We start from the raw sequence: 24,047 nt of genomic DNA on the forward strand, positions 1-24,047 counted from the left end.
AGACAGCTCCCACATCTGGGAGGCCGGTGAAGGTGCAAAGGACCACTGGAGTGTTCAGGTGAGGTAGCTGGCCCAGAATGACGCAGGGAGTCAGCCAAGCTCTTCCTGAGAGAGGGAAGGGGATTCTGAGGGCGGGAAGGTTGACCAGCACAGCCCTGGTGCATTCAGCCAACAGGCCTGCCCACTCAGATCACAGGGCCCCCTCCAGCTGGTGATGATGTTGCCGGGATTTCCCAAGCCTATTCCTATTCATTGTCCTGTCCTCCCTCCTCCCTTCCCCCTTCTCTCCCTCAGGCCCCTGACCCCACCGGCCTGAAGTCTGGATTTAGAGCTCGGAGTTCCAGCCTGCCTGGGGCTCTGTGGACTTGGTTTTGCATGTGGTCTCTCTCATGGACGCTAGCAACGGCTCTCCCCTGGATCCTCCCTCATGGGCTGAGGGTCTCCTGTCTGCTCTCATTACCTGGCTTCTCTTCAGTCTGACCAAATCCTTCTCAAAGCAGAGAAGAAATGTCTTGTCCACATTTCAGAATTTTAAATCAATTGTGATTTTTATGAGAATTTGAATTGGTATAGCATTTTCGTAATAACATTTTAGAAATATTTTAAATGTTAAACTATTTTCACCCTTTCACTTTAACCCAATGTCCATGTTAATATATCCTTCTTATAAGAAAACCATGTTTGCCTAAAAATTCATATTCAGAGATGTTGATTTTATTGTATTTATCATACAGCAAATGAGAAACAACTTATATGTCCATTAGGAAGAAAGAGTTTAATTAATTGTGGTGCATGCCTGCTTTAGAATTATAGAAAGTGGTTTCAAAAGTGAGATAGATCTACTTATCTTATCTCTGTATCTGTCTGTCTGTCTGTCTGTATATCTATCTGTCTGTCTGTCTGTCTGTCTATCTATCTACTGTTGTGGAAAGATCCTACATCCATTTTATAAAGTGATAAAAGAATATCAATATGTATATCATTGTTCTTGTATATTAAATAAAAACAATATATTGTTATAGTTTATCTGTCAGTGAAAAGCCTAGAGTCAGCAGTAAAATAATATACAGCACTGTTAATTGTGGTGACCTCTGAGGGGGTGGTGGGGGTGGTGGGCGTTGTTAAATGTGGAGGAGATTTGTAAAGGGGAAAATTGTGAATTATCTGCATTTCTATAATTTTTGCAATAAGAATATATACAATACTACATTTTAAATAAAAAATATTTAAACCGGACAAACAGAGATACTAGCCATGTCAGTTTAAGTAATTGCTAGCCGGCTGGGCGGGGTGGCTCACGCTTGTAATCCCAGCACTTTGGGAGGCCGAGGCGGGCGGATCACGAGGTCAGGAGATCGAGACCACGGTGAAACCCCGTCTCTACTAAAAATGCAAAAAATTAGCCGGGCGTGGTGGCAGGCGCCTGTAGTCCCAGCTACTCGGAGAGGCTGAGGCAGGAGAATGGTGTGAACCCAAGAGGCGGAGCTTGCGGTGAGCCGAGATTGAGCCACTGCACTCCAGCCTGGGGTGAAAAAGCGAGACTCCGTCTCAAAAAAAAAAAAAAAAAAAAAAAACAGTAATTGCTAGCCGTTGCAACAGAACAACCATGAATGGCTTGCCACAACACAAGTTTATTTTATGTGCAAATAAGTTCTGATGCGGTTTGCCAGGGGCTCTCCACTCTCACAGGACCCAGGAATCCAAGCTGCTTCCACCTTGTGATTCCATCATCTCAAGATGAAGCTGCCATGTTTGCTAGTGAAAGCGGAGAGAAAGCGTGGAAATGGCACACTGGCTCCCACATGCCTGGATGTGACAAACAATGCTTCTGCTCCTATATTGGTATAAAGGAAATATCACGTGACCCATCCTAACTGCAAGGACTTTACTGTTCCCATGTGTCCAGGAAGGAGACAAAGACAAAATGTGTGTGAGTACTATACCCTCCCCCATAAACCGTTACATAGTAGGTGCTCAACGAAAACGACTGTGATTATCTGGTATTACACTACCCTTCTCATTTCTAGGAGGAGTTTCTGAGAAGGCCAAATGTGCCGTGACGTTCTCCAGCTTTTTCCAGGGTCAAATATGTGACTGATGTTTTCAAATATACGATCCCAACTAACTGCCCAAGAATCTTGAAAGTCTCAGCAGGAAGCCTTCCCTTTGCATGACCCTTTAATCCTTAGTAGGCTGAGAATCTTTCCTCCATTTGATTCCCGATCAAAATGTTAACCTGTGAATTTCCGCTACCCTCCACAAGCCTGAACACCTATCGGGTGCCTGTAGGCACAATAAAGGCCAGTATTTTCCCATGGAGCAGGTAAACAGACAAGAAACAGAAGGCTGCTTAATTATTCCTCTTTCATTAGAGTTGACATGTTTTCAAGGAATCGTTTTTAAACTCCTGGAGGACTCCAGAAATTTAGGAATTCAGCCTCAGTAAGTAGATGTTCGTTCCACTGGGATTTCCCAAGATTTTTCTCATCTAATACTCATGAGGGATGGTTTGCTCTTTGACCATTTATCTGTGCATGTATTCAGAGGCGAATTCCAAAAGGACGCCCTGTGAAAGTCCGATTTCAAGTATCAAGGTGGTTCCAAATTCCTCTAACTTCAGGGTGACATCACACAAGAACCCTTAGATAATATGGCAAAACAGACTACTCAGCCGTTTCAGAAAACAATTAGAGAGTGTGTTGAAGACAACCAGAGTGGTAACCAGGTGTCTAAACGTCACTGTCCCCATGTCAGTTTTTATATCAAAAGGATTGTTGATATCATATGGCTTCCTGGGTGAGAGATGGGACAGCCAGAGGACTTCTACAGGGAAAAGGAATGCTCCCTGTCAGGAGGTGAGCAGGGGATTCTGGGCTGTTCTGTGGGGACCAGTGAGGAGCTGATCAGCAGGCCAGGTAGGTTCCGGAGTCAGACAGGACACATGGAAGTGACCCGGGGAAATGTGCTGTAATTCTGAAAGTGCTGGGGCTGGACAGAAATGAACACATCTTGCCAGTGCCAGCTCTCAGGGAACCCAGGGCACACCAGCCCCAAATGGTGTTTGAGTCTCATTGTCACGTTCTCCAGGCCTGCTTCATTATGCTGCCCTCAAGGTCCTCCTTCTTGTCACCTGAGAGACATGGCGCAGTGCTGAGAAGAAAGATGAAGTACCTGTCAGGAGGTCAGCCTCGGGCTGGGAGAAGTGGGAACAGCACGGGCTCTAAAGGAATTCAGAACACGGGACTGGTTCCAGCCCTGTTCCTTACTAGCCACTTGATCCCGAGAAATACCCAGGAAATACCCTGTTTTTATATCCCAGTTCAGAAACCCTATGAGCCTTGGATTCTTCATCTGTAAGCAGATGTGATAAGGCCTGTCTAGTAGGACAGTTGGAGTGTATGCAACGCAGATGAAGCACCTGGCTCCGGGCCTGGTATAAATTAGAAGTTTAACAAATGGCGGATGACTGTTATTTCCAATATTTTTTAACCCGAGGCCCTAACACTCTGGGATTTTGTTGTTGCTGTCGTTGTTCTCCAGGACTTACCAGAGAATATACAGCTCAATAGGACATGGAATAATTCGCCCAAGAAGGAAGCTTCTTCCATAAAATTCAGTTAAGTATTTCCTCTCAGAGAATGCACCTCAAAATTTGGGTGTGCAGGAGTTTTGCCCAGCCAGGTGCAGCTCAAAGCTCCCATAATCTGTGTCAAAGACCAACTGCTTCTCTCTCTCCCAGCTGCTTTCCCACCCAAACCACTATTTTCGTCCATTTTGTTACCATCCAAAATCTAGCCCGTGCTTACAATTGGTCAAATTGCACTTGAGATAACCTAGTTAGAATGCCTTTTTAATGGAGTCAGCTCTGGCTCACCCTGCCCGGCAGAAAAGCACCTGGCCAGTGGCTTCTGGGCCACCCTTCCCGGGAAATTCAGCCTTATCGCTCAGGAAACCCTTGCAGATGATGGGTGCCCATCACCTAGATCTTGGGCTGTGTTCAACAGCAGTGGGACAAAAGCAGAGGACACCTTCCATTCTCTACCTCTGCCTGAGGTGGAGATTCCTCTCTGTTCATCCCCCATTCGAAAGAAACTGCTCAGAGTTGCTTTCCATTCCAGGCTTTTCTCTGACACTCTGAGAATCTGGCTCTGGACCCACCCAGCTTCATTAGAGTCAGCTCCTTCAGAAGGAACTGCAGTTTCCCAAAGCCCAAAATGCCCCAGCTCAGGGCACTGACACTCCACAACTCTCACCTGGAGCCCCACACCCTCACCCTTCTCTTGCATTTCCTCTACATCTTACAGGACTTCTCACCACCTTAACTATATGACTGCAGCTCCTAGACTCTACAACCCTATGGGTGGGCGTGAGTCTGGTTTACCTCAGCATCCCCACTACTAACCCAGGGCCTTCCACAGAGCAGACGCTGAGTGAATGGAAAAGAAACAAGCCAGCAAAGAGGAAGAATTATTTATTCAGATTTAATTTCACTTGCATTCTCAAAGAAGTCAAGGAAATCCAGGATTGCATATTTGTTTAATTTTGCAGAATAGATTGAGGTACAAGGCAACAATTAACTATCTTTTGATTTCTTGAGTTATCGCACGTATGTTATTGCTAATTTGCTCACAATTTTAAACAAATACTTTTTCCACTGCTATTATTATGTCACAATTCACAAAATGGAATGGATTTCCCAATCTGAATAAAAGACAAGACTCTCACTCCTAAACTGTATAAACAGCACTATGTGTGACTACTGTCATTCATAAACCTGGATGCTGAAGCTCATTCAACCATCCGTTAAAAGGAACATTTGAACAATTCCAACAGGAAACAAAGGTCAATCTCAAAGTCATCCAATAGAACAGAAACCCACTACTAAGAACGCTGACTGCTCGCTTGAAAGAGTGAAGAATGGGCCTCACGTCACACGAGGCAGTGGAAGCTAATGGATGGGGCCCTGGAAGGTGCACGGGCCCAGACCCCCTCCCACTGGCCCCCACTGCAACTCGTGCTCAGACTCACTCTTCCCCCTCTCTCAAAGCCCATTCATGCAGGGGTGGGTAGGAAATGTGAGGTCCTCCACTGATCTTTAGCATATGGTGCAGGACTTTCACATAGCTGGTTTCAACGAGGGCCCTTGGACCCCACAGGAACTCGTAGCATGCAGGATCACTGCCGGGCACCTGCCGGTACTCCAGGTAGTTTTCCTGCACCAAATCTTGGGTGAGCAGCTTCTTGGGATCCTCGAAGATACTGTCTTCCCTCCCCTCAAGCACCTCTAACACACTCAGCTCCTCCCAGATTTTCTCCTCAGAGGCACAGTCGCCCTCTCTTGCGATTATGGCCAGGATGATTATCAGGAGGCCTGTCTTGGGCATGATCTGATTGTCACCCAGCAGGCCATCATAGGAGAGGCCCAGGCAGGTGACAAAGATGTACAAGTGGCCGATGGGGTCCACTTCCAACAGCTCGATGCCAAAGACCAGCTGCAAGGAATTGGAAGCTTTGCTGAAGATCACAGGAAAGAAGCGCTGCCAATTTCCGACGACACTCCCCAGCATTTCTGCCTTTGTGACCGGCTCCCTGGCTCGATACTTGAGGAGCAGAAAATGAACCAACTCAGCCACCTTCCTACGGAGTGCTGCTTGGAAGCCGGACTCCACGTCGGGGAAGGTGCTCGGCCCCTCCTCTTCTTGGTTGCTGGAGTCCTCATCGGATTGGCTCCCGAGAGTGTAGTTGATGGTAGTGGGGAGGCTGGAGGCTCCCTGAGGACTCTGGGGAGGATCTGGTGACTCGGCAGCAGGCACCTCCCCCAGGGTGACTTCAACTAGAGTAGAAGAGGAGGAGGCAGCCTCCTGCTCCTCAGTAGCAGGAGGCTGCGCACCCACCAGGCCCAGGGCCTCTCCTCGGGCCTCAAGGCCTGCTTCAGGACTGCAGTGCTGACTCCTCTGCTCAAGAGGCATGATGACTCTGGTCAGGGCAGCAGGTGGGAGTGTGGGCAGGAGCTGGGCAATGGAGACCCACAGGCCTGGGGAGAGAGGGAGTGTGTGAGAGACCTCAGCTGAGAACTGAACTGAACCTTGGAGGCTCTAACAAAGGCTTACTTACAGATCTTCTCCTTCAGTGCTCCTCCGGGGGCCTCTGGTCCTCCATGTCAGCCTGTCCCCTCAGAACCTGAAGGAGGAAGTGAGAGGGCACCTCAAGGTACAGCCGGCCAGCGCATGCTGGGGCTGCAGGACTGAAAGCATTGAGGGTGAGACCAGGCGCTCTGGAGTCCATGTGTTCTGGGACAGGTGGGGCCCTTGGTTTGAATCCAAGGCAAACCTTCACCGTTGGCACTATCTGAGCCCCCTCTGCTCTGTGACCTGAAGAGACTGCCTCAGACCAAGTCCTCACTGCCTTGTTCCTGGAGCTCCGGATTCCTGGGAGATGAATCCATGGGCCCCCAATGTGCAGACAGCAAACGCAGCCACGGATTCCCAGAACTGTCAGGAGGGTTGGCCAGACTCTGTGAGGTCCCCACTCTGCTCACTCAGGGCCCTCACCTTTCTCCTTATAGGGCCTAATCCCTCCCTTCTGCTGGCCTGAGAATCTCTCATGTCAAGAACTCACATACCTGATATGGTACAGAAAAACATGAGGGGACCCACATCTGGCCATACATTCCCAGGTCCTCCCGGGAAGGACAACGAGAGATGTTCAAATTTATGGAAGTCTATGTGCCCTAGGTGAGGAGACTGCTTGGTCCTCACCTCCACTCCTAGCAGGGTCTGAGAGCCTCCCTCTACTGCCCTGAGTGCAGCCCCCTCAGACCAAGGCCTCCCCTTCCCTGACATCAATGATCCTGGGATAATGGAGGGACCTCAGCTGACAGCCCTGCCCAGGCTCTCTGAGGTAACAGCAGGAGCAGGGCAGATTTTTATGGGGCCCGCAGTCCGCATTCTGTCCCAAGGGTACCCTCAATCCTCCCTCAGGCTCCTCACCGGGATGCTTGGCAGATCGTAGGACCACTGCATCTGTCTACCAGATGGGGGCCCCTTGGGGGTACGCCTTGGGCCCTGCAGATCCTGGGATTCCTCCCTCTGCTGACCTGAAGTCCCACTCTTCAGACCACAGCCCTCAACTCTCTTGTCACCCTGAAGGCGCAATGAGCACAGAGCACATTGGCCACTGTGCCCAGCATCCACCAGCCCAAGGTTGCCACTGATCTGGACTCCAAGGTCCCCTCAGTCCTCCCTCTTCTTCCTCCCCATGACTCCTCAGAGGGCTGGGCCCCAACCCCCTGCTGAAGTGGGTCTGCATCCCTAGGATTCCCGTAGCCGAATGAAAAGGTGCCTCAGTTTGAGACAGGGGTACAGTGGGCCCCTGTCGTGGCATGGTGGGTCCCCTCAGGACTCCATTGTCTTCCAGGAAAGCCTGGGCCCTTTCACTGCTTCCCAAAGGCCATACTCGCGATACCGAACCCCTTCCCTCCCTTAGCCGTAGACGTGAACTTCAGGACTCACGTGCCCGGCCGCCATTCCCGGAGCTTCTGTGACTTGATACCAGGGACGAAACCCGGATTCTGCCAGGATGGCGGTGGGGGTGGGGATGGGAATGGGGAATGGGGGTGGGGGATGGGGGATGGGGGATGGGGTTGGTGCTGGGGGATGGGAATGGTGGTGAGGGTGGTGGTTAGGCTGCCCTCAGTTCCCTCTCAGGGTCCTGACCTTGATTCCTGGCACAGCGTGGGCCCTGACCTCTTCTAACCAGCCCTGCCCTGGCCACATTAAGCTCTGTCCCCAGAGTTCCCTGTGGCTAAAGTGGCGGGGGTTGGCGGGGTGAGGTAGTGGCGACCCAGCCTGGAAGTCCTCCCCCGTGGGGTGGTCCAGGCCTGGCAGCAGAGGCAGCGCTGGATTATTTGAGGCCCTCTGTCTGAGGTGAGGCCTGCCTCAGTCCTCCCTCAGCGTCTTACCTTGCCTCCTCACTGAGCCTGGGCCTGCTTCCCTCCGCCGACATCACGCCGTTGCTCAGGGCGAGAATCTCGCGGTCTTCTGACGCCCAGTGCGCAAGTCAGTGGCGTCACATCCTGGCAACGGTACTTCTCTGGGTTCCGGGCAGGCATGGAACTGGATTCTGCCTGGATGGGGATCTGGATGCGGGTGAAGGTAAGCATGAAGATGGTGATGGGGCAACGGGTAAGGATTGGGACGTGGATCCTGAGGCTGTAGATCCTGGTGGGGTCGGGGGAGTTGGGGGTGGGAGGGGCCTTCGGTCATCCCTCAGGGTCCTGAAGTTGATGCCTGGCTGAGCCTGGACCGCCATGCTCTGCAGATTGTTTCTACTCCCCTCGGACCAAGTCTCTGACTCTGAGTCCCCCTGAAGTGGCATTGGGGGAAGGGGTGTGGTCTGGGTGACATCATTGCCTGCGTTTACCAGGGCTGACAAGAGGGGCTGAGCTGGCTTCTGTGGTCCCTCTATGGTGGGGGGTGGGGGGCGGTGTGGACCCTCAGTCCTCACTCAGGAGGGTCCTCTTCCTCACCTCCGGCTGTTGGATGAAGTGATGGGCAGGAGATGCTCAGTTTCTGTCACCTGTGAGCATTTGCACAGCTGCACCCCTTGTAGAGAATGCCTGCGGGTCCCAGGCCAGGTGTTCCCTGCGGGGCGGCAGCTCCCCTGGTTGTAGTAACCTCTGGGAGAAGACGCACACCTTCCCACCGGGGCTTCTCCCCAGCCAGAGCTACACTTGGCAAACCTTTGGTCCTAAATGATTTATTCTCTGAATCGAAGAAACAGGGTTTACATTATCTTCCAAGTATATGTGTAGGTCGCAATATATATATATATATTTATTTCTATGAACTAACACCTACCCTTAGTATGCATGAGTCACTCTGATATCCTATTCTACTCCTATTTCAGTCATTGTGTTCTGTTAAAAGAATTTTTTTTTAAATGTAATTCCTCTGCCACTATGTTGGTTCCAGGTTGTTATTAGCAGAACTCTGGAGTCATACTGCCTTAACCAACCAAATTTTCCTGGTGTCCTGCTATTACCTAGGGCTCTTGGCATCGTGTTTTCAGGGGCTGCCTCAGATTGCGCAATGAAGTGAAGTGGAAAATTTAAAACTTTTATTCTACCCATTCTGTCATCTACCGTGTAGGCAGGCTACAAACCTCCCCAACATCCCTGCTGCTAACCCCCTCCAACCCATACTGCAAGTGCCAAACACAAGTACCAGCTCAACACAGTCTTCAGTCTCACAATGGGCTTTCTCTGTTTTGTTACGTAGATTTTGTTGCTGATATTGGTTTTTTACTTACTGTTTCCATTCTGTAATTTTCCAGGTTTGATTTGGGAAGCAGAGCACAGCAGCCCAAATTTGTTGTAATGTCGGCGGCTACAGGTAAGGCACTAAATTGTAAATAATTTAAGCCGAGTTTACATTTTTACACTGTTGTGTTCCCCATGAATGAATATGTTATACTCCTCTATGGATTTCAAGCTTTTTTTTACCTGAATATGTCAGTACACTTCGAGGGTTGTCTCTATAAAGACCTTATACATTTTTATTAGACTTCTTTTCAGGCAATTCTTGAATTTTGTTGTTATTGCAAATGGCATATTGTCTATTAATTGTTGTAGTTAGTTATTGCTTTCGTGAGGTGAAGATTTAGATTTTGCTGTAGTAATCGGTTGCACACCTCGTTCTGAAGGCCGATGCACTCGAATATTCCACATACCTTTTCCTTTGAATTTTCAAAATCGATAATGGTATTATCACTAAACATTACATGTTCTTCCAACATTCATACCACTTACTCATTTTGGTACTTATAGCTCTTTGTGTCTCAATCCTGATTTCAAACGTAGCGGTAATAGCCTACATCTACTTCTCGTTCCTCACGTTTCACACTTAAGTATGTTTGCTGTTGATTTTAGGAAATGCGATTTCTCTTTGAATATAGGTTAAATACTTTTTTTTATCCATGAACTCATATTAAATTTCTTTTAAAAGCTTTTTCTGTACCCGTTGACACAATCAAATTTTTTACTCCTCCATTTCGTATGTAAGGAATTACAATGAAACCGTTTTTTTTTTTTTTTTTTTCCGAATGTTAAACCATATGTTATTTCCTTGGGCAGAGCCTGTTTATTCATTTAATATGCTAGTAATTTACGTAGGGTATTTACTGCTATGTAAGGGAGCTTACTTAATGTGTGTTTTTTTTTCCATCAAGGGTGGGATATGGTCCTCATCTGGTTTTTGAATCCAGGAGGGCTAGTCTGGGAGAACGAGTTGAACAATTGTAAATTGTTTTGTATGTTCTAGAAGAGATGAGATAAGATGGTGGTTAGTTTTCCCTGATCATTTGGTAGATTTGGCCTCCAATACTGCCTAACCTGGAATGTTTGAAGGTGGCTTGAACTTTGAATATTGTACAGTTTCAGTTTGTATAGTTTAATTAAAGTTTTCTTTTTCTTTTTGGATCAGTTTGGTTACTGATTTATTTTATTTCTACAAAGTGGTCAGTTTCATTTAGGATTTCACTTTTAATGGCATATTTATCATGAAAAAAGTTTTATTAGGGAAAGCCTTCACACATACAGAATAATAGAAACTAATGTAATGAACCCAGGATACTTGATACCCAGCATGAACAACTTTAAATACACAGCAAATCTGGTTCCAGTTAGACACTCGCCTATCTGCATATCAGCTTCTGGAATAACGTGGAGCAAATCTAAGGCATTATACCATTTCCTCTCTAAATAATTCAGTATGCATTTTTAAAAGATAAGGACGTTTTATTAAACAAAATCCCAATAGTTTTCATATCCGAAAAATTATATAAATGATTATCAAATGTTGAACTATTTTACATGCTTCTCTGGCTGACTTATACTTTATAAAAAATATATTTCTTTGATGGAGTACCCAAATATGGTAACATTCCCCCCACTTGCTTCACTGTGGAGGTTTCATACATGTATAATACAGCTAGGTTTGTGTGTGTGTGTAACATTCTACATTCTGTCCCATGATTCTCCAACTTCTTAAGTTACTTTTAGGCTTTACATACATTAAGCTTCACTGTTTGTGCTGTAAAGATCTATGGGTTTTGACAAATGCCTCGTGCCATTGTCTTAATCCGTTTGGGCTTCCATAACAAAAATAGTGTAGACTGGGTGGCTGATAAACAACGCAACTTTATTTCTCACATTCTGGAGGTTGGGAAGTCCAAGATCAAGGTGCTGGCAGAGTTCATGTCTGGTGGAGTCCTGCTCCCTAGTTCATAGACAGTTGCCTTTTCCCTATGTCCTCACATGGAAGAAGGGGTAAGGGATCTCTGTGGGCTCTATTTTATAAAAACACTAATCCTGTTCATGAGGACTCTGCTCTTACGATCTAGTCATACTCCAAATACCCCACCTTCTACCTAATACCATCACCTTGGTATTTCAGCAGATGAATTTTGTGGCAACACAAATATTCAGATGAAAGCAAGCATGCATCCACCATTACAGTATTACCATACTAGTTTGACTGCCCTGATAAATCCCTTGCCCCTGGCAGATAAACCCCTTGACTACCACTGATAGGTTTTTCATCTTTATGATTTTGCCTTTTCCTGAATGTCATGTAAATAGAATACTATAACATGTAGCCGTTTTAGGCTGCTTTCTTTCACCTAGCATAATGAACTGAAGAGTCATGTATAACTTTTTGTGGCTTGGAACTTATTCCTTTTCATTGAGGAGTAGTAGTATCATTGTCTGGTTGTACCATAGTGTGTGTGTGTGTGTGTGTGTGTATATTTATATATCCATTCACCAAATGAAATACATTTTGGATGCTTCTATTTTTGGTGATTATGAAATAAGCTTTTGTATACAATCATATACAAATTTTTATGTAGACATAAGTTTTCACATCAATTGGGTAAATGATTATGACTGCTGAATCTTATGCTAAGTCTATATTCAGTTTTTTAAGAAAACGCCAAACTGTCTTCCAAAGTGGCTGTACCATGTTGCATTTCCACCAGCAATGAAGGAGAGTTTCTGTTGCTCCACATCTTCCCTGGCAATTGATCTTGGTTTTGTTCTTTTTGTTTTGCTTTTTTATGGATTTTGGACATTCTAATAGGTGTGTACTCGTATCTCATTTTAGTACACAATTATCTAGTGAGAACAGATGCTCAGTACTTTTATTATCCTTATTTACCATGTGTGTATCTTCTTTTGTGAAGAGTGTGTTCAGATCTTTGACTATTTTCATGTTTTTCCTATTGTTTGTGCTTTAAGAATTCGTGTATGTTGTAGAGACATGTTCTTTATCACATATGTGTACCACAGATGTTTTATGCTAGTCTGTGGCTTCTGTTTTCATTCTCTTAACATTGTCCTTTGAAGAGCACATGATGTTTATTCTAATAAAACCTACTTGGCAAATTTTTCTTTCATTGACCATGCTTTCGGTGTTGAATTTAAAAACTCACCACTGAACTCAAAGTTATGTGAATTTTCTCTTATGTTTTCTTATAGAGGGTTGTATAATTTTTGCATTTTGCATTAGGTCTGTGATGTATTTTGAGTTAATTTTTCTGGAATATGTCAGGATGTGCCTAGGTTATTATAATTTGCATATAGATGTCTAATTGTTCGGGCACCTTTCGTTGGAGAAGCTGTACTTTCACCATTATTGCCTTTGTTGTGAATCACCTGACTGTATGTGTGCATGTCTATTTCTGAGCTCTGTTCTGTTTTATTAATCCATGTGTGCATTCTTTGCTAATGCTTATGTCCGCCACCAAATTCATATTTTGAAGCCCTCAGCCCCAGGGTTTCTGCATTTGGAGATGAGGCCTCTAAAGAAGTAATTAATATTAAAAGAGGTCATAGGGGTGGGGCCTTGATCCCATAGGATTAGTGTGGTTATAAGAAGTTAGAAGAGACAGACGAAATTACTTGTGTGCCTGCACTAGCTCTGTCTCTCTCTCTCTCTGTCCCCACCCACTCTGCACATGCACAAAGGAAAGGCCAAGAATGGATATATTGAGAAAGGGCTATCTACAAGACAGGAATAAGGCCATCAGCAGAAGCCAACCCAGCCAGTCCTTGATCTGGGACTTCCATACTTCAAAACTGTGAAAAAAAATAAATTTGTTCTGTTTCAGCTACTCAGTCCCTGGAATTTTGTTAGGGCAGCCTGAGCTTACTAAGACATAACCCCAGGTAACACAATTTTTTTTGTTTTCTCCTAAAAAAAAAAAAAACATAATTTTGACATTTAAGTCTGTCGTTCATTTTGAGTTACATTTTTGTATGTCCTAAGATGTGTGCAATGGTTAGTATTATGTGTCAACTTGTCTAGGCTATAGTGCACAGCCGTGTGGTCAAACAGTACTCTAGATGTTGTTGTGAAGGTATTTTGTAGTTGTGATTAACATTTACCATCAGTTGACTTTAAGGGAAGCAGTTTAACCTCCATAATGTGGATGGGCCTCATCCAATTAGTTGAAGGTGTTAAGACAAAAGACCAAGGTTTCCTGGAAAAGGAAATCTACCACAAGACTAACATAAAAATGTTGCATGAGTTTCTAGCCTGCTGGCCTGCCTCACAGATTTGGGATATACGAGACCTCATAATCACATGAGATAATTCCTTATGAAATCTTTATCTTTCTTTCTCTCCCTCCCTTTTTACATAGATAGATATGTAGGTAGGTAGATAGATAGATAGATAGATAGATAGACAGACAGAAAGCAATTATGGATTGAAATTCAGTTTTGCATATGGATATCCAACTGTTCTAGACCCAGTTGAATACACTATCACTTCTCTCCTCTAATCTTCATTTGTATCTTTATCAATATTTGGCTTTTATATATATGCATATACATGTAGATCCATTCCTGGACTTTATTCTCTTCTTTTTATGTGTTTCTAAAATTATGACAATTCCACACTATACTGATTATTGTTAGTTTATAAACCTTCAAATGAATTAGGGGAATCCCTCTGTATTTATTCCTTTTCACACAGCCGATAAAGCATACCCGAGACTGGGAATGTTACAAAAGAAAGATGTTTATTGGACTTGCAGTTCCACGTGTCTGGGTAGCCCTCACAATCACGGTGGAAGGCAAGGAGGAGCAAGTCACTTCTTACATGGATGGTGGCAGACAAAGAGAGAGAGAGCTTGTGCAGGGAAACTGCCATTTTTAAAACCATCAGATCTCTTGAGACTTATTCACTATCACGAGAACAGTATGGGAAAGACCCAACCCCATGATTCAATTATCTCCCACTGGGTCCCTCCCACAACATGTGAGAATATTGGGTGCTGCAAGATGAGATTTGTGTGGGGAGACAGAGCCAAACAATATCATTCCACCTGTGGCCCCTCCCAAATCTCATGTCTTCACCTTTCAAAACCAGTCCTGCCTTCCCAACAGTCCCCCAAAGTCTTAACTCATTTCAGCATTAACACAAAAGCCCACAGTCCAAATCTTGAGAAGTTGTCAAAGGACACTCAGTTTTCTTCAGTTAATCATGTAAAAGGACTGCACTGACGTGGTTAAATTCCCAGGACTCTCAGTTCTTTAGGAATGGACTAAATATCTGGTATCATCACTTACAAAAGTGTCTTGAACTTGATATAATTTATGTTCAGAAATTAGTTCATATTTTTTATTTGTATCTTTTAATTCAATTTTTTTCATGAGCTTTTTGAAGGCCCCCTGGATATGCACCCTGTAAAAGGAGAAAAATTCTTGTGACTACTAATTTTGACCGAAATTGTTGTTGATTTAATTTATACAAACACAAAAGGTGATACAAACATTTTTATAGCACTTAATGAACATATTTGTGAAATAAATGCATTCAAAAACAAACTAAAACAGAAAAAAATAAAAATATAAAATAAAATAGTACACAGCAGATTGCTAATTGTAGTGACCTCTGAGGTGCGGGCTGAATTGTGGAAGAACTTTATACAGAGAAGAATTGTGAATTATCTGTATTTTAGATTTCTTTTGCAACAAGAATATAGGCACTATTACCTTTTTAATTACAATATCTAAATAAGCCTAACAGCAAAAACAGTAGCTGTGTGTTAGTCAGTTAAAGTAACTGAAGTAACTGCTAGCTGATGCAATAGGCAAACCCTGGAATTTGAGTGACTTGACAAAACACAAGTTTATTTTATGTGCACATGAGTCCTGATGTGGTTTCACAGGGCCTCTCCACTCTCCGGTGACCCAGGTATCCAGGCAGCTTCCACCTTGGGATTCCACCATCTCAACATGAGGCTGCCATCTTTACTATTAGATGGAGGGAGAAAGCATGGAAATGGCACACTGGCTCTTAGATGTATGTCTAGATGTGACTAACAATGCTTCTGCTCATGTTTCAGTGGTAAGAGGTTGTCACATGACCCTTCCTAACTACAAGTGGACTGTACTGTTCCCATGTATCCAGGAAAGAGAGGAAGATGAGATGTGGGTGAGCACTATAGTCTCTCCCATAAACTGTTACATAGTAGGTGCTCAACAAAAAGGAACTATTATTATTTGCTCTGACATCCGTCCTCTTCATTGCTGGGAGGAGTTTCTGAGAAAACCAGATTTTCTTCACGTTCTCCAACTTTTTTTAAGTGTGTGCTGTATGACAGATGCTTTCAAATTCAGGATCACATGTAGTTTTCTAAGGATCCAGTATACCTCAGCCCCTGCATGTTCCAGGGCTACATCCAGCAGCTTCCCTACCCTGTGTGACATGAGGCCCATTCTTCACTCTTAAGAGAGCAGTCAGCGTTCTCACTAGTGAAAGGCACGATGGGTGGAAGGGAACTCAGTGTATAATGTCTTTGTGTTCTGTTGTATTTGAATGAGTTTGCTATTTTGTGAAACATGTTGGGAAGCCCTTCATCTTGTTTTGTGGTTTGGAACAAGATGTCATGGCATTGGAATAGGTGTTTCCTTGGAAAATGAAATACATTAGCAGAAACATTGATGGGGTCATGAAATAGAGAAATAAAAGGAAAAGATAGGCTGCTCTGCCCATAGAGTAGCTATTCTTTTATTTACTTTCTTAATAAACTTGCTCTCACTTTACTCTATGGATTCACCTCGAATTCTTTCTTGCACGAGCTCCAAGAACCGTCTCATGGAGTCTGGATTGGGACCACATTCCAGTAACATCTTTCTGGTGAACCCTGAAGGGACAACACTGAGGAAACTCCCTGACCCAAAGGAAATAGACGGCAGCACTGACTGGCAGACTTTGGAGTCAGGAAAACTTTTCTTTTGGGCTACTGACAGCATTTAACAATTCAGTAAAGTATACTTCTGTGAATAAAATTCGGAGCTTATTTGTTTCTCTCTATCTAATTTCTCTAGAATTTGGAAACTGCTTGTAAATATTCTTAACTTACGGCAATATAGTTATTTGCGTAAGTGCAATAAGAATCTGTTTTCTTTTGCAACAAGACACAATTGGAGAAACTGGTTATTTTACCAAGGCTTTGACTGGAATGGTGTTCTTTTCTTTAAGGGATCAAACTTGACTTATAGAGCCAATAAAAACCCCTTGGGAAAACTAGCCTCATAACTTGTCTACACAGTCCCTGTGAAGGGTTTCTGACCTGTGGTAAGTAAAGAATGTCATTATCTGACAGGCCCAGGAGCCCCAAGTTATCTTGGGACCTCAAGAGGAGAGGATTTTACCCAACTCATAGGTATTTGATGACACCCACCCCTGGCTGGACTCAGCTTTAAAAATGTCTTACCTGAGATTCCTTCTGTGGAACAGAGCTCCTTCAAAGCCATTTATTTTTATTTTTTATATTTATTTATTTATTTATTATTTATTTATTTTTGAGATGGAGTTTCGCTCTTGTTGCCCAGGCTGGAGTGCAGGGGGGTGATCTTGGCTCACTGCAACCTCCGCTTCCTGGGTTCAAGTGATTCTCTTGCCTCAGCCTCCCGAGTAGCTGGGATTACAGGCACCCACCACTACGCCCGGCTAATTTTTATATATATATATACACACATATATATATATATATATATACACACATATATATATATGTATATACACACACATATATATATACACACACATATATATACACACATATATATACACACACATATATATACATATATACATACACACATATATATATACATATATACATATATACATATATATACACATATACATATATATACATATATACACACATATATATACATATATATACATATATACATATATACATATATATACATATATATACATATATACATATATATATACACACACACACATATATATATACACATATATATATATTTTAGTAGAGATGGGGTTTCAACATGTTGGCCCGGCTGGTCTTGAACTCCTGACCTCAGGTGATCCGCCCACCTCAGCCTCCCAAAGTGCTGGGATTACAGGCGTGAGCCACCATGTCCGGCCCATCAAAGCCAATTTTAAAAGAGCTTATGTGAGGCTGGGCATGGTGGCTCATGCCTGCAGTCCCTGCACTTTGGGAGGCCGAGGCAGGAGGATTGCTTGAGCCCAGGAGTTCGAGACCAGCCTGGGCAACATTGGGAGACTGCCTCTATTAAAAAATAAAATAAAAATAAAAATATAAAGAGCGTATGTGCAAAATAATTATTCTTGCTGCACTTTATACAAATGATCAGGCCAAGTATAATCAAACAAACCAGTCTTACCATGATTTGTCTTTAGTAAAAATGGGAGACTGGAGAGAGAAAAAAATATGATGTTGCAAAAACTATGGTGCACCTGTTATTAGATTCTAGTTTCATTAGTTGTTTTTAAAGTTTTTTTCTGCAATTTAGACTCACTTTTCTTATTCCTTTGAACCAATCCGTGATCTCTGACTGCTATTTAGAAGAAACAAGAGGGATGGGTAATGTAAAAATCTGGATCAATATTCTAGTTCTGGGCACATATTGAAATCAGATAGTGACCCCATATCAGCCTGGTTCTAACAGTTGCCCAGTTCAAGGAAAGCCTTCTTATTTAGTTTACTTGGGATAATTTTACTTATTTTGCTTTACTGTTGTGGAATACACTGGTGTTGTACTCTTGGCGTAGGAGTGCAGGATAAGCTTACTCAATGTTTTCTTAAACTGAACACTTATTAATCTTCCAGATAACACGTTTTGTCAGAACTCAGAGTTGTGTATGACCCTCACCAAACTGACGCTTTCTGACTGAGCTCCTCTCTGCCCTGAATTCAAAAGACTCTCATAATTAGGCAGTAACATCATCACCCCTATTTAGCCTGAAGGAATTACAGAAGATGGATCTTCATCCCTCTACAACCCTTAGGAATAAAGGTTCTCAGATAAAAGGGAGGAGGGAAATGTCAGAGGTGTTTGGACCAGAGCAACTCCATCTTGAATAGGGTCTGGGTAAAATAGGGCTGAGACCTATTGGGCTGCATTCCCAGGAGGTAAGGCATTCTTAGTCACAGGATGACACAGTATGTCGGCAAAAGATACAGGACATAAAGACCTTGCTGATAAAACGGGTTGCAGTAAAGAAGCCAGCCAAAACCCACCAAAGCCAAGATGGCAATGAGAGTGACCTCTGGTCATCCTCACTGCTCATTATATGCATTAGCATGCTAAAAGACACTCCCACCGGCACCATGACAGTTTACAGATGCCATGACAACGTTTGGAAGTTACCCTATATGGCTGAAAAAGGGGAGGAGCCCTCAGTCCCAAGAATTCCCCACTTTTTTCCTGGAAAACTCATGAATAGTCCACCCCTTGTTTAGCATATAATCAAGAAATAACCATAAAAATCGGCAAACAGCCGGGTGCCATGGCTCACGCCTGTAATCCCAGCACTTTGGGAGGCCAAAGGGGGTGGATCACAAGGCCAGGAGATCGACAGCATCCTGGCTACAACAGTGAAACTCTGTCTCTACTAAAAATACAAAAAATTTGCCAGGCATGGTGGCAGGCACCTGTAGTCCAGCTACTTGGGAGAATGTGGCAGGAGAATGGCGTGAACCAGGGAGGCGGAGCTTGCAGTGAGCCGAGATCACGCCACTGCACTGCAGCCTGGGCGACAGAGTGAGACTCTCTCTCAAAAAAAAAAAAAAAAAAAAAAAAAAGGCAACCAGCAGCCCTCGGGGCTATGGAGTAGCCATTCTTTTATTTCTTTACTTTCTTAATAAACTTGCTCTCACTTTACTCTAAAAAATAGAAATAAAAGGAGAAAACAGTTAATTGTCGGCTTTTTATTCATGTGCTGTTCTATAAAATTAAACCATATATGTGTACCTGGATTTTCTTGGCTTATTCAACGATGTAGGAGAAATTATATCTTAAATGGAAGTCCCGGTCACTGGCTCATTCTTTCTCAAACACTCACTGAGCATCTGCTCTTTGGAAGGCCCTATGTTAGTGGAGATACTGGCATAAGTCAGACCCACCCCTACCCGAAGGGTGGTAGGGTCTAGGAGCTATAGTCATAAAATTAAGTTGGTGAGATTTCCTCTAAGACCTAAAGGAAAAGTAAGAGAGGGCAGAATGTGTGGTGCTCCCGGTGAGAGTGGTGGAGTGTAAATGCCCTGAACCAGGGCCTTTTGGGCGTTGGGAAACTGCAGTTCCTTCTGAGGAAGCTGATTCTAATGAAGCTGGTGGGTCCAGGGTCAGATTCTCAGTGAGAGAAAAGCCTGGAATGGAAAACTGCTCTGAGCAGTTCGTTATGGTTGGTGGATGAACATAGACGAGTTTCCACCAGGGGCAGGAATGGAAGGCATCCTGTGCTCTTATCCCAGTGCGGTTGAATACAGCCCAAGAGCTAGGTGATGGATACTCATCATCTACAAGGGTTTCCTGGGAGGTAAGGGTGAATCTCTCAGGAAGGGAGGCCCAGAAGCCACTGGCAAGTTACTCTTCTGCCTTAGAGGGAGAGCTAGAGCTGACTCTAGTCAAATGGCATTCTAATTAGGTTATCTCAAGTGTAATTTGGCTATTCCTAAGCATGGGCTAGATTTTGGATGGTGATTATATGAATGAAAATAGTGGTTGAGATGGAAAAGCAGCTGAGAGGGAGGAAAAGAGTTGGTCCTGGACTCAAATTCCAGGGACATTGAGCTGCATCCAGCTGAAGAAGACTCCTCCACACACAAATTAAACAATAGATCATCTAGGAGGGAAATTCTACTGTGTTTTGTCTATGAAGCAACACTTTGGGCTGAGTTGTTATTCTCTGTACTGTACTCTGAGGTTTCCTAGATAACAATAACAACAGCAACAACAAAATTCCCAGAGGAATCTATGGTAGGCTCTGAGTTCCAAATAGTAACACAAATAACTGCCAAACATTAACGATCTAATATATGCCAGGCCCTGAGCCAAGTGCTTTACTTACATTGCACACACTCCAAAAGTCCTACAAGACAGACTTTATCAAACCTGCTTCACTTCACAGATGAAGAACCTGATGCTCATGCGGCTTGATAATTTCCCCATAATTACACGGCTAATAAGCAACAGGGTTGGGATTGTATCCGTGCTAGATTAGGATGGGCCCCAATCCAATATGACTGGTGTCCTTATAAGAAGAGGACATTAGGACACAGACACACACAGAGGAAAGACCATGTGAAGACACAGGAAGAGAATGGCCATCTACAAGTCAAGGAGAGAGGCCTCAGGACAACTCAACCCTGCCCACACTTTGAGCTTGAACTTGTAGCCTCCGGGACTGGGAAAATACATTTCTGACGCTAAAGCTCCCCCAGTCTGTGGTACCTTGTTATGATAGCCAAAGCAAACTAATACACGTGGTCTGAATTCATCTGAGTGTATGTCATTCCTTCTCGTCCCAACCTGAAGCAGACCTTCGTCTTGCTATTTACTTCTCAGGAATCCATGTCTCTCAGGCAACCAAAAGAAGGACCCTGTGGTCAAGCTACAAAAAGTATGCCTAAAGAAGTGCTATGGACTGAAATGTGCTCCCCTCCAAAAAAAAATGTATATGTTGAAGCTCTAAGTCCCAATGTAGCGGTCTGGAGATGGGGCCTTTGGGAAGTAATTAGGGTTAGACGAGCTCCTGAGAGCGTAGGCCCTCACGATTGGATTAATGTCTGTATTAGTTCATTCTTGCATTGCTATAAAGAAATACCTGAGACTGGGTAATTTATTAAAAAATAGGTTTAATTGGCTTACGGTTTGCAGGATGTACAGGAAGCATGGCAGCATCTGCTTCTGGAGAGGCCTTAGGGAGCTTTTACTTATGGCAGTAGGCAAAGAAGGAGCAGGCTCTTCACTTGGTGAAAGCAGGAGCAAGAGAGACGGGGGGGCATTGCCACACACTGTTATATGACCATAAGTCATGAGAAATCACTCACTATCTTGAGCACAGTACCAAGGTGATGGTACTAAACTATTCATGAGAAATCTGCCCCCATGATCCAATCACCTCCCACCAGGCCCCACCTCCAACATTGCGGATTACAATTCAGCGTGAGTTTTGGTGCGGACACTGATCCAGACCATATCAGTGTCCTTATAGGAAGAAATGCGAGAGAGCTTGCACATTTTTCTTTTTCTCTCTCTGCCATGTGAGGACTCACAGAGAAGGTGGGCATCTATAAGCCAGAAAGAGGACCCTCATCAGACACCTACCATACTGGCATTCTGACTTTTGGCCTCCCAGCCTCCAGAACTGGGAGAAAGTAAGCATCTGTTGTGTAAGACCCCCAGTCTATAGCATTTTGTTACAGCAGCATGAAATAACTAAGACAAGAAGGAAGGCGACAATGAGAACCAACACAATTTAGGAATCGTCTGTGGTTCCTTGAGAGCCAACTCTGTCCAGGTGCCAGCATTTCTGTGCATTCCCAGCACTTTCCCGAATTATAGCACCCTTCCACAATGGTCTTGCCCCACGTGCCTGCCTGTCCAATTCTGGAATCTAGCTTGCTGCTAAGCTCTTCATGGTTGCATCCTTTAAAGGCTGTGCCCTACTTCCAGTGGGACAGCCAAGAGTCACCTGAGAACAGGGGAAGCTGGGCGGCTCTGCACGTTCCCTTCTTCTTTATGATGTGGAGGTAACTTCTTACCTTCAGTCCTTACCAAACTTCCTCCCCTTCACTCCTGGAAGACCCTGGACTCTATCCTGTGCTGACCAGGTGTGGCTACCTCTGCTGAGCGGAGGACGCCCCTCAGACCAAGGCCCCCACCTCACTGAGACCCGGGAGGTAGAGGTGAGGGGGCACCACATGGTCACCCCTGCGCGGGATTCCCAAAGCTGACAGATGGTGCAGGTTTCAGGGGAGGCCTCCTCTGTCTGGGTGTCGTCCAGGTGTTCAGATTGAGTCCCGACAGGGCCCGGCTCTTTCCCTCCTGCTGAACTGTATGCCAAGGCCACCATGTCCCTGAAACCCTCAGGGAGAAAGTGGTGGGACAGCATCCCTTCCCCACAGTCCTGCCCAGGCCTCCCAGGACTGACAGTAGGGGCAGGTTTCCTAAGTCTGGGAAGAATGGTCTTCTGAGTCATCCTTCAGAGCTCTGGGACTCCTCTCTCTGCTGACCTGAGGCCCCACTCCCCAGACCACAGTCCTCTCCTCCCTGACACCCCAAAGGCACAGCGAGTCCAGGCCACATGTGGCCACTGTGCCTGGCACCTCCCAGGGTCGAGGTCCCCACTGATCTGGACTCCAAGTTCCCGTCAGTCCTCCCTCTTCTTCCTGCCCTTGACTCCTGGCAGGCTTGGGCCCCACCCCAGCTTGCCTGGGGATTAAAATATGCAAGTCACTAAACTGTAAAATGAAATGGTCAGATAAATTCAAAATGCAGGACTCCTCAATTCTCTTGCTGCTGCTCAGCCTCTTCAGTGTAAAAATAAACGCTTTAGGACAAAAGGTTTGACAAGTTGACTTCTGGCTGGGGAGGAGCCCCCGTGGGAAGGTGTGTGTCCTCTCCCAGAGGCCACAATCACAGGCACTGCAGCTCCCCAGGGAGCACCTGGCCTGGGACCCGCAGCCATTCTCTGCAAGGGGTACAGCTGGGCGAATACTCAGAGGTGACAGAAACAGAACATACCCCATCCATCACTTCATCAAAGAGCCAGGAACCAGGAGGAGGGCCCTCCTGAGTAAGGATTGAGGGTCCACTCACCCAACGTAGAGGGACCACAGAATCCAGTTCAGCCCCTCCTGTCAGCCCTGGAAGACCCTGACAATGTTGTCGCCCCGACCATATCCCTCCCTCCACTGCTACCTCAGGGGACTTGGAGTCAGTGCTTTGGTCTGAGGGGAGCAGACACCATCCACACAGGATGGGATCCAGGCTCTGCCAGGCATCAAGGTCAGGACCCTGAGGATGACTGAGAGTCCCCACCCCCTCGACCTTGACCCCCACCCCCATCCCCATTTCCACCCCCACTCATAGCAGAATCCCGTACGACACCTGCAGTCAACCGAAGGAAGCCCCAGGCTTGGTGGCCGGATGTGACGCCTAGGGGGTCAGAGAAGCGAGGGTCTCGGTCTGAGGGGCGGCTTGAGATGGGCAGAGGGAAGTGGACCCAGGCTCTGTGAGGAGGCAAGGTGAGAGGCTGAGGGAGGACTGAGGACGCCTCCACTCCAGATAGAGGGCCCCAAATAATTCAGCGTCGCCCCTGCTGCCAGCCCTGGACCATCTAGGGGAGTACTTTTCAGTCTGGGCCACCCCCTAGCACCCTGCCAACCCCCGCCGCTTATGCCACAGGGGACTCTGGAGTCAGAGCTTGGTATGACCAAGGCAGGGGTGGTCAGGAGAGGGCAGGGCCCAGGTTCTGCCAGGCTTCAAGGTGAGGACCCTGAAGAACGACTGAGGGCCTCCCTCACCCCCAAGCCCACCATCACCGCCACGACCTACAGCCTCAGGATCCCCATCTTCATCCCCATCCTCGCCCCCACCCCTCCTGCATTCCCATTCCCATCCCCACCCCCACCCCGACAGAACCAGGTTTTGCCCCTGCTGTCAACCCAGGGAAGCCCCGGGTGCCCGG

At 45.4% G+C, this 24,047-nt stretch overlaps 1 protein-coding gene across 2 annotated transcripts; it reads right to left on the minus strand.

The window, feature by feature from the left end:
• Positions 1-4,630: 4,630 nt before the first annotated feature.
• On the minus strand, positions 4,631-7,846 carry LOC129475649 (melanoma-associated antigen 3). 2 transcript variants are annotated; one of them, XM_055267863.2, is made up of 3 exons: positions 7,716-7,846; positions 6,115-6,180; positions 4,631-6,034 (listed from the first exon to the last, which is right to left on the minus strand). In XM_055267863.2, the coding sequence occupies exon 3, from the start codon at positions 5,967-5,969 to the stop codon at positions 5,025-5,027; it is 945 nt and encodes a 314-aa protein (XP_055123838.1). In that variant the 5' UTR covers positions 5,970-6,034; positions 6,115-6,180; positions 7,716-7,846; the 3' UTR covers positions 4,631-5,024. The 2 variants fall into 2 exon arrangements, with proteins under 2 accessions (XP_055123838.1, XP_055123839.1); XM_055267864.2 differs by lacking the exon at positions 7,716-7,846 and adding an exon at positions 6,623-6,683.
• Between the last annotated feature and the right edge of the window lie 16,201 nt (positions 7,847-24,047).

This window comes from Symphalangus syndactylus, chromosome X (genome assembly GCF_028878055.3).
Source record: "Symphalangus syndactylus isolate Jambi chromosome X, NHGRI_mSymSyn1-v2.1_pri, whole genome shotgun sequence".
In the NCBI taxonomy this organism is placed as follows: Eukaryota; Metazoa; Chordata; class Mammalia; order Primates; family Hylobatidae; genus Symphalangus; species Symphalangus syndactylus.

Excerpts from the sequence above, each read along its gene's own strand:
- LOC129475649 (XM_055267863.2), bottom strand. The coding sequence starts at position 5,969 with ATGCCTCTTGAGCAGAGGAGTCAGCACTGCAGTCCTGAAGCAGGCCTT.